This window comes from Adiantum capillus-veneris, chromosome 22 (assembly GCF_014529385.1).
Source record: "Adiantum capillus-veneris isolate H3 chromosome 22, ASM1452938v2, whole genome shotgun sequence".
NCBI lineage: Eukaryota > Viridiplantae > Streptophyta > Polypodiopsida > Polypodiales > Pteridaceae > Adiantum > Adiantum capillus-veneris.
Genome location: NC_140952.1, coordinates 21,075,062 through 21,088,193, shown reverse-complemented (window position 1 = coordinate 21,088,193; position 13,132 = coordinate 21,075,062). Strand labels below are relative to the sequence as shown.

General features: G+C 44.5%; 1 protein-coding gene across 4 annotated transcripts in view; it reads right to left on the bottom strand.

Moving 5' to 3' along the window:
* Positions 1 to 3,345: 3,345 nt before the first annotated feature.
* ALG10 (DIE2/ALG10 family) overlaps positions 3,346 to 13,132 on the bottom strand; it is a 71,536-nt gene continuing 61,749 nt past the window's right edge. For 3 of the 4 annotated variants that reach the window (XM_086494862.1, XM_086494863.1, XM_086494861.1), the window contains 2 exons: positions 4,449 to 4,591; positions 4,072 to 4,340 (listed from right to left, as the gene is read on the bottom strand). In XM_086494862.1, coding sequence (XP_086350988.1) covers positions 4,199 to 4,340; positions 4,449 to 4,591 — 285 coding nt within the window. In that variant the 3' untranslated portion in view covers positions 4,072 to 4,198. Of the gene's footprint in view, positions 3,509 to 4,071; positions 4,341 to 4,448; positions 4,592 to 13,132 lie in introns of those variants that run through there. The other variant, XM_086494860.1, reaches the window with a different exon arrangement.

The window sequence follows — 13,132 nt, the reverse complement described above, 5'->3', positions numbered from 1 at the left end:
GGGACTAGAAGAGGTGCAACAATCTCCACACGAAGAAATGAATTAAAAAATCATGACATGAGAAAGCTCCAATAGAATCAAAACCAAATATAATATCATCAAAGTTAGCATCACAAAAGAAATAAATATCCCTTAAACAAGGATCCTAGAGGAAAAATCCTTTGAAGCAAGAAGCATAACCACAAAATATAATCTCTATGAATTTAAAAACCAATTCCTCCTCGATGTAACCACAAGTTCACTCAAAATGAGGCAAGGAGAGAGGCATGATGCGAGAAAGTGCACACAATCTCATTCATTAAGGGGGGTGGGGAGGTAATATTGCCTCTATATTCCGTTATAAGAGATCAAATGGCATAAATATACCTCAATCCTTAGTTCTCAAGTTAGAGACATTACAGTTAGATTGACTCTCAACTTGATTAATTCACTATAAAAACTAAGTGAGAGCATAAAAATTGTTAGCAAGCTAAACTGCCCAAATCTTTTGTGTTAAATAATCCACAAGTACAAAAAAACACTTAGAACAACTAAGAGAATCAACCTCCATAAGACCTGCAACATCATCAATGAAGAAGCTCAAGAATATCATGAGATGCACAGATTACTAGTAGCCTATGCTGAAAAAATATACTTGTATTGTTTGTATTTTTCACATGACGAGTAAATGTGATGACTCTTGCAAATCTTGGGCAACCCAATAACCATATCCTTGAAAACAAGATGCTGCAAAGTAGAAAACGGAACATGACCAAAGTAAGAGTGCCAAAGACTACTCTCCTTATATGTGATGTGTGCATTGATTGATGAGAAAATTGGATGCATATGTGACTCCCACGCTTGTAGACTAGAAGAGAAAGACTGTTTGTGATACAAGCACCTTCTTGATAACCATGAGCCACAACAAAGAGATTCCTTCTATCAATCACTTGAGCGACCATCACCAAAATAGATGAAGTTGCTTTTGAGTTGGGGATGATGTTTGTTGATAGCTCAAGCCCACAAAATGCATCATTAAATCCCACATTATCAAGAGAGATATTTCCAACATCAATTGTAAGGAGAGCTAAAACATACCAATATGCAATACTGAATAGATAGGCCTTATAGCTCTCCATATTGTTAGTATTGTGAGGATTCCCCACTATCACCTATCTACTCACTCTTAGGCACGACCTCAAGCTCTTGTGGATTACAAGGTCCAATCCACCAAAAGACAAGTCTCACTAGAAAATAGAGAGGGAGAGGCATGAAAAATATAACCAATCTTTGCAATTGTTCGTTTTTAGAAAAAAATTTGTTGTTGTTAGGTTCCTTGGCTTTTCATTCATTTTCAACAATCGCCTTCTCCACAAAACATTTTCGTTCTTTTCATTTTTGGTGTTAGGTTCCTTGGATTTGCCGTTTTTTTTTTCAACAATCACCTTTTTCACAAAACATCTATCTTTACAATGAACATTCTTTCTACAAACTGCTCATTTACAAATTTTTTTGGAATCTTTGTTAGGTATAGAAGCTTTTTTTTTGTTTCAATTTCCATTGAAAATTTACTTTTTCCTTTCGTGTTTCCTTTATTTTGAGAAAGAAGTGTATTGTTTTGCTTGTTCTCTTTCTTATGAAGACATTTTTTATTTAAGATAGATGAAGCATTAATGAGAAAAATGATGTCACAAAAGCACTCAAAATATGAAGGAAGCTTACCAGGTACCTTATGCATTGGATTGGTCACTTAAACCTCCATTTGCTTAATCCATTAGAAATTTCCAATCTTCTTACTAATGTTGGTGCTCTCTAAAGATAAAACTCACCAACTCCTTCTCAAGCTTTGTTTGGTAGTAGAGATAGATTCATAGTTAGAATAGAAATTTGCCCAAGCTGATAAGCCATGGAAGTAATACATAGAAACTAAGAAGCAATAGAGAGAGACACACAATGATCTATCATAAATGTGACACATGCCAACACAAAACCATCATTGTCCATATATATGGTGCAATTAAAAGTACACTTTTGGCACTTCTTCTTAAGGCCACCTTTTAGCAAACCAAAAATGATTCTACTAACAATAAAGACCCAAACCATCTCTTGAACCATCCATCAAATAATAATATCTAGTTTTTTTGCTTAGTAACAAATAAAAAGTTGGCTAGACGAGTAAGGGGTACCTAGCTGTAAAAAATCAAAAAATGACCTCATTAAGTTTAAACGGAAAAGGTATGGGTGGGATGATAAGGGTTAGAAGCAAGTGGACTTCATCTCCGAAAGTCACACACGTGGGCAACTATACCAAATCAATCTCTCTCTCTCTCTCTCTCACACGACGTTTGCAGGGCTCATCTTCTCTCCCCATATCTCTCCGCGCGATGTCTACAGGGCAAAGGGCAAAGGTTTGATGAGGGGACGTTGGGTGGCATGGAAAGAGGGACGAAGAGGGGAGAAGGGCTGAGCAAGACACTATTCAATCAATTGATATAAGAGCTAGTATTGTCAATCCTAGTTGTTGGCTATCCTCTTGCATCAATTGCATTGCTTCATGCACGAGCTTGTGACTTGGAAGTTGCTATTTTTGAGATAAATGTTTCTTTTAAAAACAAAACATTTGCTTAGTTGCCCATAAAACTAGTGAAATTGCGAGCTCATGAAAAGGGGAGAGAGAGAGAGAGAGAGAGAGAGAGAGAGAGAGAGAGAGAGAGAGAGATTTTATTTTTGTCCTTGGAGGTCAAATATGATCTATAAGACCAAAGATACAGTGATGTACTATGTATGAGGCTGATAAGTGATTCTTCATCCCAATGTAAAGTCCACACTGTGGCTTGGGAGAGAAGTATGTAGGTAAGTCATGGCTGAAATTGCAAGGGAAGCAAGTTCAAATGTGAGCAAAAGCTGAGCACTCTAGTAGTGTTGTACTTAAACTGTCGACCTTCCAATGAGCATATTGTGCCTAGTCAATGTGACTCTTCTCTATTGCCCCAAGACCTCATTTTACATTGAAGGGAATGGAAGCTAAGTTGAATGATTGCAATAGTGCATCGTTGACAATAGGATATGCTAAGCATATACGGGTATGTACGAAGAACACAATTTTATAGTTGGGAGCAGCAACATAGGTGGTGTAGTATATGAAGCGTAGTTCACCAAATTTCTCCTAAGCAATACTACATTGCGTTGTAGAAAAGCTTCATCCACTAGGAGGTCTATTGAGGCATCATGTAGCAAGTGTAATGCATCCCATCTTGTAAACCCTCTTTTTGTCTTGCATCTGTCGTGTACTCAATATCTTGCTTTTATGTGTCGTTGAACTTTTTTCGTTGCTTTCCGTTCAATTGTAGGAAGTTGATGTGGGGATTTAACACATCTTCATCATGTACTCCACATCCCTTTCCATGGCCATAACCTCAATTGGAAGATACCACAATTTAGATGCATATATGATGTTTGTCTTACGTTTGTAAGAAAACACTTTTGGACATTGTTTCTCTCTCCAAGTAGACTTTGAAATGCTCTCACCCTACACTTCCAACTCCACAAAGAAGAGATGGTGTCACCAATGTGTTTAATAAGTCCTTGAGAGAATTGAACATTTGACATTCCTTGCATTACACGTTCTCAAATGCATGGTACGCTCTCCTCCCAACTTCCAAAAGATGCATAGCACTTGTGATTGACTGGAACCTCAAGGCCAAGGTACTTCAAGCTCTCTCCAACTTCGAGGTGTCTCGTTGTACACAATACATGGCTTCTCTTTATGGTTTGTTTTCACAAGCATAACCTTTGTTTTGGATTCATAAAAGACAACCATAAACTTTTGTGCATCCTCTAGAGTCTGTGATAGAAGCACTACAACATCCACATACAACACAAGCATGAGAGAGGGGTGAAGAAGAGGAAATTTGTCATTGTGCATAGGACCATGTGCCTTGAGTGTGGGAAATGCAAAACTATGTATTGGGGGTTGCATTTGTGCACTTGCTCCTGGGAACAATCGCAAGGCTTCAAAGATCTATCTGAAAGTCTTGAACGCAATACAGAGAGAGAGAGAGAGAGAGAGATAGAGAGAGAGAGAGAGAGAGATTACCATATGAATCTTTGAGTCCCTTCCTCATTGGGTGAATAAAATGGTCTGTACAAGAAGACATACATTGTCACCAAATTGACAAGACTGTACTGAAGAAAAATAAGCACCCAGGATAAACAGTCCTTAGGGGTTCTCAATGGGGTATGTAGAGCTATGATATATAAAGGAACTGTGTAGTATCGAAACTCTATCAAGGGAGTGGGCACCAAAACTGCTGCAACAGCACCAAAAAAGACAAGCCGCCATAATTTTTTCTCCTTCCTTTCTGCATGAGAGACAGAAAATTCGCAAACAAAATTAAACACAAAGGCTGTACACAAATAATCAAGCCAGCACAGAGCCTTGGTAACACCACCACACCCAGAGGACATACCTAGAAGCCTGAAAATTAACCACCAAGAATAGATATAGGTAATTGACAATAGGTACTTTGAACTCCAGTGTGCATTGATAATCCTTCGCCAGATGTAGAAAGTGTAATGGCGATTGTCGGAAACCAAATAGGGATGAGCAAAACTACACAAGACAAATGCAATCTCCAGCGGATCCGTAAATTGCAAAGACAAGTCCAGCCTCTCTCTCTCTCTCTCTCTCTCTCTCTCTCTCTTAACAGGTCTTGAGTTCAACTCCTCGTCGGCTAGATCTTTAAGGTCTCTTGGGATAGTTTCCTACGACGTTAAAACTCTCTTCTTCTTCTCTCTTTCTCTCTCTCTCTCTATACATATACACCCACTGGTCCCACCCCCATGTCAATCTATTTTGTTTTGTAGCATGTTTATTCCTCCTTGATGGATACCCAAAGGTCTCTCTCTCTCTCTCTCTCTCTCTCTCTCTCTCTCTCTCTCTCTCTCTCTACTTTATTTGGTATGTATGTTGATGAGGTTTTTGATTATATTGATAGAGGAGGAGATAGAGGTGCTCAGCTTGCAGGGACATGGATCCCTCTTTTATTGTATGCTGACAATATCGTGTTGATATCAGACTCACCAGAGGGTATGCAGAGACATTTGGACGCATTGCATAGTTTTGCAGGGGATAGTGGATTGTCTGTCAACCTTGGTAAAACCAAGGTCATGGTATTTAATACCACGCCACAGTGAGTCAGGAGATCAGCACCTACATTCACATATGGCCAGGACAATATGGAGTACACTAATGCATACACATATCTTGGGGTGGTCTTTAGTGGACCGAGGTTCACACTGAAAGTAGCAACAGACACTAGATTGACTCGTGCCTATGTAGCCCTAGGTGGTTTAGAGAGGATTTGTTCGTAGGTTCAGTTCCAGGAACCTCGAACAAAGCTTTGGCTCTTCGACACTTTGGTCGCTTCAGTTGGCTATAGAGTTGGGGAGATTGAGACGACCATGACTGAGGAGGGGAGCCACGCAGCACCAACGGAGATTGCGGCAAAGGATCCACAGGATTCTAGCACGACACCCAGAGTGTCAATCAGGATAGGCTTCATGCTATTGCTATATTGTATCATGGTGACACTTATCCCCACTTTGTACCTTTGTGGCATTATACCATTGCTCAGCTTACCAGCCACCCATAGGAGTCGGTAGCACTCCTATCTCAGTTTCTACTTTGTAGTTTTCTTTGTTTGTACCCAGACTTGGTACTAGACTCACCATTGTAATCAGTTTGACGTTAATATATCATTTCCTTTCATTTCATCTCTCTCTCTCAAACACACACACACATCAATCATGCAACATTGCAATCTGACATCCAAAGTCCCCATCCCAAAAGGGCATTGGAACTGAGAAAATTGTCCTGGCACAATGAGTTGATCTCGCTGCGGCTGCAGGTTGACCTGGACCCAGCACGTTGCTCCATCTGAAAGCTTGCGTGAAGCGCAGCCTGTCGATTAGGGTTTCAACCTCCGTGGTATAGGGAGCAGATTTGACACTTTGCCTGCACTGTGTCTCAGCCAAGCCTCCACACAAGCACATGCTTTTCATAAGGGAGTGCAAACAATCATAAGCTCTACAATTTAATTTTGCAAGCCAAGGGCCTACTTGCTTTGTTCAAGCAAGGGCCTTGCTTAAGTACATGCCTTGCTCTAAGGCTTGCTTAATTGATGTATAAAGACAAAATCATGCCTTTAATGTGTGCTCATTGAGGACATCCATGTATAAGTGTTGAGGTTCCTGCAAATATGATGCAATTGTATACATGTCAAAGTAAAATTGCCAAGTATGGCAATACTTCGAGCCATGTGGACAAAGTTGCAGACATGCATGCTAAAGAAGGCTTGTTGACAATAAAGAAGATATGCAAAGCTCATGAGCAGAATATTCATGTACTACAAAAAGGTGTGGCAGACTTAGGCATGCACATTGGGCTTGACGAAAAAATGTATTCTATCATGGAAAAGAAATTGGAGGAATGGGCTAACATGCAACGAGACGATAAGATAACAAAGTCGGAAGAGGAATGTGCTACATTGAAATTGAGGGTAAAAAAGCAAGAAGAGGAGGTCACTTTGCTCAAGAAGTACATGGAATACACACGCACAAAATCAAGCTTTAAGGAGAGAGAAATCCAACCGAGTATGGTTGAAGAACTGTCAAAATCAAGGAGGACATGCAATACTTGCAAGCGAAAGAGGAAAAGAAGATGGTAGGGAAAACTCGAAGGTTAGAGCTCTTATTCTACGATTTTCAACAATCGAAGCTAGGAAATAGTTTATTGCTCTTAGGAAAACAATTAAGGGCACAAGGATATTTTTAGGAGAGGAAGTCAGCTTGCGCATATGCAAGTGTGCCAAGGATATTGGCGGCTGTGAAGGTGGTTGTCCTAGAGCGGCATGCCAAATGACGCCGTGAGATCTATGGGACCTCTTTGAAGCTAGCTATGTAAAATTGCAATGGAGCTTTAGATCTGACGTGGGGATGTTCGAGAATACTTTTAAAGGGAAACATCTCGTTCTCTACCCAAAGACACATCACAGCCCAGATAGGACACGTTCCCATTGTAACGAGATGCAAATAGTAGTCTACTTGCAGAAAGCAGACACATACTCAGCATACTACTAGTTGCACTCTATGATACACGTAGTGGAGAGATGAGCAGGCTAGATACATGTGGGTTAGAGTGCGGACAAAGGGATGCAAAACATTGTATATTGCTATGTGCTACTTTCCTCCTAGTATAAGGGAGAATTCCCATACACGACCTTGAATGAGGATATTTGAGAGTTCTCAAGAGAGGGAGATATCATCTTACTTAGAGACTTCAATGCCAGGGCAGGTTGTTATTAGTTGTCTTTTCTAACATATCCGAGGAGATGCTATATGAGCTTGACGTGAAAGAGATGGACATGGAGCGAACTTCTGAGGATACATGGAAAGTAACCGAGTATGGGAGGTATCTTCTTCAGTTGGGCCCTTTGCATGGACTTGCCAAACTTAATGGCCTTGCCAGATATCCTCTCACTACAAGTTGCACTTGCTTCCTGCATGGGTGACATGGCCTTAGCTTTAGTACTTTGGACTATGTATTTGCTCCTATACCACTTATCTCACCGATCCATGATCTTGAAATCTCTCCTAGACCTATTGGTGGTGCAGCGGATCATGCTTACGTGTCTTTCTCAGTGGGTTTTGAGTATACTATTCAAGCTCAAGACACAACCCTCAATATCTTAGACACTATTTCTGTAGAGAGACAGATCATGTATACATGGGGGAGATCTTCATGTTACTCTGTCAAGATGATCCTTGGATACCACTGCCAGAGATTACATAGCGACTTACTGAGGTTCTCCACACAGCTGCAGCCACAGCCTTCTCATACTCAGCCTAAACGGACAGCCCATTTTGGGAAGAGCACACGACCATGATGGGCTGGTGGCTGAGCATCTTTTACAGTCCGAAGGTATGATGGGAGGTCTTTCACATACATGAACAAGACACCCGAGAGAGAGAGAGAGAGAGAGAGAGAGAGAGAGAGAGAGAGAGAGAGAGAGAAATGAAATGTTATATTAACGTCTTCAAAAGGCCATAGTGACCTATGAGACCAGAAAGTTACAAGGTGGTGGATCTGATACAAAGTCAGAGTAAAAAAATAACAAAGCCACAGTACAAAACAAAGACATATACTATGGGATCCTAGATTGGTCGATGTGAACTAAGAAAAAAACTAAGCTAAAACTAAGCAAAAAATGGGCGGCTTGTTGGGATAGCTGAATCACAAGAGATCTAGCATCGGTCGTTGGCGAATCTCATCAATTTCCTCCATGGTTAGTAGTCTGACCAGGCGTCGTGCATGCCTGGCCAGCGTGCTCCGAATCTTCTGGTGTAGCCTCCGTCGATGCTATGTAGTCCTCCGCAGTCGTGGGTGCCTGGATTTCCCCAGTTCAGTTGCTCGGTCGATCAGTGTGCCTCTGGTGTGGGACGAGGGGGAGCTCTACTGTGGGAGTGGTTCTTGCGGCTGTCCCGTGTCTGCTCTGAAGAAGTCTGTGATCCGTCTTTGAGACTCGCTTGCCTCGCCATTCATCAGGCTATCTCTGTGTCTGCGCAGCTCCAGCAAGAACAAACCTAGGCATCTCTGATCTTCGTATCCCATGACTCTTGAGAGTGGTCCAAAACCCTCTCTGAACAAGCAATGGAAGCGGCCTCGTATCTCGTAGTAGACGGGGCAGCGGCATGTATAATGCAGCTCTGTCTCAGGTTCCATGTCACACAAGGGGCATGTCCTGGCCTCTACTGGTACTCCGCTGTATCTCCCAGTCTCAATCCGCAGCTGGTGAGAAGATGTGCGTAACTGGCCAATAGCGCATCGTATCCCATGAGACAAGTGGGTATCCATGTATTCGGGTCTCGTCACAAAACCATCTTCCGTAAGCTGGAGAAGGTCTCTGTAGAAAGCCATCTTCGTGCCCAATTCCTGTGCTGGTTGTATCCATGTCCTCCTAGTGTCTAGCTGGGTCAGGTCTTGGCAGATGAGCTTAATGATCTCTGACTGTGTAAGAATGAGAGATGGTGCATCCAACGAGTACTGGAATGGTGGCAGCGTGTCTATGCTGAACCCATGCGCCTGAAACCATGATGTCATCTCCCCATACCAGCATGTTGTATCTCCTTGTATGGCTAACTATCGAGAGGACTCAAGTGCTATGCGAGCATATCTGTCTCTAGGAAGTTCCCATGTGCGGTTTATGAAGGAGACTGATCTGGTGAGCGCCTCCATCACTAGTGGGGGGGCCGCTAGCTCTGCTCGGATAATGGCCCGTGGTACTGATGCCTTGGCTCTAATGAGCCGCGAGATCATAGAGACGAGAGGTTTCTCCATGTTCCCCCATCTGTCTGTGCGACCCGGCCTCCCGCGGTGATCCAATGAAGGTCCCCATATCTCAGCTCCATAGAGCAATGCTGAAGCCACCAAAGTGTCAAAGAGCCAGAGCTTCGTCCGGGGCTCTTGAAACTGAACCTGCGAACACATCTTCTCCAATCTACCCAATGCTGCGTGGGCTCTAGTCAGTCTGGTCTCTGCTGCTCTTCTGAGTGAGAATGCAGGTCCGCTAAAAACCACTCCAAGGTAAGTGTAAGCGTCTGTGTACTCCACAATCTCCTGGCCGTATGTGAATGTAGGTGTTGACCTCCTGATCCACTGTGGGGTGGTATTAAACACCATAACCTTGGTTTTACCAAGGTTGACAGACAAACCACTTTCGTGGGCAAACGTATGCAAAGCATCTAATTGACGTTGCATTCCCTCTCGGGATTCGGAGATCAACACTATATCATCAGCATATAACAAAAGTGGAATCCATGTCCCTGCCAACTGTGCACCTCTATCCCCATCGCTCTCAATGTAGTCGGAAACCTCATCCACATACATACCGAAAAGAGTAGGAGAGAGCGGGCAGCCCTGCTTCACCCCAATAGTGGAGTGGACCGGTGTAGAAAGTCCCTCCGGGGTGCGTACATGACCTACTACTGATCTGTACAATGCCATGATCCCCCAAATGAGCTCTGTGGGTACTCCCATTTCCTGTAGTCTGCGCATCAATCTAGCTCTGGGTGTGTCAAAAGCTTTGCGGAAGTCCACAAAGCTACAATAGATCCGTCTCCCATGAGATCTGCCTTCCTCAATGATGGCCCTGAGTGTCAAGATATGGTCAAGAGTAGAGAAGCCTCTCCTGAACCCTGCCTCCCCAGTTGCATGCATTCCTTCCTTCTTTGCCCATCTACTCAGCTGTTGCTCAAGAATGGATGCATACAACAGTGCCAGTGTGTGCCCAATCATAATAGTGCGATAATTCCCAAGCTCCATGGGGTCTCCTGACTTGAAGATAGGTACGATCGTAGATAGGCTCCAAGTGTCCGGTAGGCCCTCACACATGGCACGGTTAAACATAACTGCTAGAAGCTCTGCTCGTAGGTCTTTGGCATGCATGAAATGCTTAGCGACTAAGCCATCATGGTCATATGCTCTCCCAATCTTCATCCTGTCAATAGCTTTCTTCACCATCTCAGCGGTGAAAAAAACACATGTGTGTTGGCATGGATCGGGGGGGTTGGGGAGGGGCGGCTGTCCAGGTACTGTGTACAAAGATGATGCGTACTGACCCGAGGTCTCTGTGGAGGAAATAGTTGGGGGGGGGGGGGGGGGGGGACTGCTCATGAAAGAGCCGCCACGCCTCACGCGAGTCCTGACTCAAGAATAGCTGATATAGATCCTGCTCGAGTCGAGCCAAAAAAGCCCTCTTCTTCCGCCGCACCAGGCGTCGGAAGTCAATCTGTGACTGTCTGTGAGTGACGTCCCCCAAAAGCACCTCCCTCTGAAGTCTAGCTCTAGTCTGGCGGCACTCCTCATCGTACCAGCTGTTCTGAGGCATGCTCCCTGATCGGCGGCTCTGCTGAGGCTGGGTGTGTGGGTATGCTTCTACTGCTGCATCATGTAATGTCTGTGTCAGTATAGTAGTTAGCTCCTCTAGAGGTCGCCTCGGGTCCTCAGTGCATAGGCGTCTGTAGATCCCGTCCATGTATACAGAATCCGTCTCCCATGTGAATGTGTGGCGAGTGGGGGCTGCTACCCGTGACCTGTGTGCTACACTGAACTGGAAGGAGATGGTCATCGACACCAGAGCATGATCCACTGCCACCCCGACCGGTCTGGGCCCAACTGTGAGATCCTGGATACTAGAGATGAGATTCGGCTGTGCCATGACATAGTCCACTGTGCTGGCTCCATGTCTGTGTGGGAAGCATGTAAAACCTCCCACAGCGGGAAATCTTTGTAGGCCGTTCAAGATGGCCAATCCATGTGCGGTGCCCATGTCTATCAGGTGGCGCCCATACTCGGCATATTCCACGTCGTGTGATAGTCTGGACATGCCGGTCTCTACAACATCTAGCTCTCTTAGCATCTCCTCTGAAGTATCATAGAACACTGCCTGGTGATGGACAGGCCTAGCATTGAAGTCCCCTAGGATGATAATGTCACCATCCCTAGAGAACTCCCATATGTCATCATCCAAAATAGAGAAAGGGGACTGTCCTCTGGGTGATGCATAAACTGATGTACTCGGGGGAAAGTAGCAAATAGCTAGGTAGAGATATTTGCCCGTCTCTGCTTTCAATCTCGCCCACATGTATCTAGCCTGCTCATCCCTGCGGGCTATATGTATCAGTGGCTGCAGATCCTCTCTAAATAACACTGCCACTCCCTCCGAGCCCCGCCCTCTGTGCTTTGAGTGTGTCTCTTGTCTGTAAGCTATCTCCCACCTGTATCCACTGATGTGAGGCATGGATTGCCCAGGGGCTTGGTGTGTCTCAAAGTAAAAGATGATGTCTCTTCCAGTAAAGCTATCCTCAAAAGCACCCACATCAAGACGCATAGATCCATTACAGTTCCAGGCAGCCACTTTGAGTGTGGTTCCATAAGTCTCGCACCGTCATGTGGAGCGTCGCTCTAGTATTACCACTTTTCCATCTCGGTAAAAGGCAATCTTGCCTTTTCCCCTTGCCGCTCTAATCTCCGGCATTACTTCCTGCATATGAGCGATCTACGAGAGGGTGAGATCATCCCCGAGAAAGATGCCAGTCTCTTTAAGAGTTGGTCTTTTCTTCAAGGACTTCTTCGCTTCCATGGAGGGAAAACGGAGGATGAGTGCTCTTTCTTTTGAGGTTTCTCCATTGCTTCCATTTTTCTTTATGTTGCCCACTCTCCATGCCCTTGTGTGCGTCGGCTCATGAACCCCCATCAAGGCTGTGAGTTCTTTTACTCCTTCGTCCATATTGCCTTTAAGACCGCAAATTCTCATATGTAAAGCGCGCACCTGTTATCTTTGCTCCTCCTCTAGTGTCTGATTGATGATAGTGGGTGTGGACGTGGGCGTTATCTCCTTGCCTTTTCCTTTCTTGGCCAACTTGATCCATTTCTCGGCTTCATCCACCTTCTGTTGAGTTTTGGTAAGAACATCCACCCAAGAAGTCGTCATTTCTTTGTGTTGCTCTTCTCCCTCTTTGATGGCCCGTACTTGCTCCTTGATCGTGTTGATTTCTTCGATTACTGAGGGTTGCAGTTCGCCCTCTTCCAGTGTGTTGTGCTTCGGCGAGATCTTTCTTCAGTGACGCAATCTCTTCCTCTTGAGTCGTGACTCGGTCTTCCAGCGTACTTATCTTGCTCTCTTGGATCAGCACGCGTCCTTCGAGCATGTTTATTGTGCCCAAGAGATTGCGGTTCATCTTGGTAATGATCTCCGTCATTTCCTCTTTGCACTTTTGAATGGCATCCTCTAGGGGGTCGGCTTTATCGTTCAGCTTCCTCATGCTTGATCGTCGTCCGCAGAGGAGTCACTAAACGTACGTGTGTACCCACACTAGCAGCGGGCGCGGCAGCTGGGCGAGTGGGGGAGCGTGAGGCGGTATGGCAAGGGAGGGGCAGCGATAGAGTACAGACGAGAGAGAGAGAGAGAGAGAGGGGGGGGGGGGGGGGTATGGCAGAGAGAGAGAATGGTCTACGCGCATGCGACGGGGGGGGATATCGGAAAAAAAACAAATAAATAAATAAATTTTGACTTCCTACGCGTAGACGAAGGGG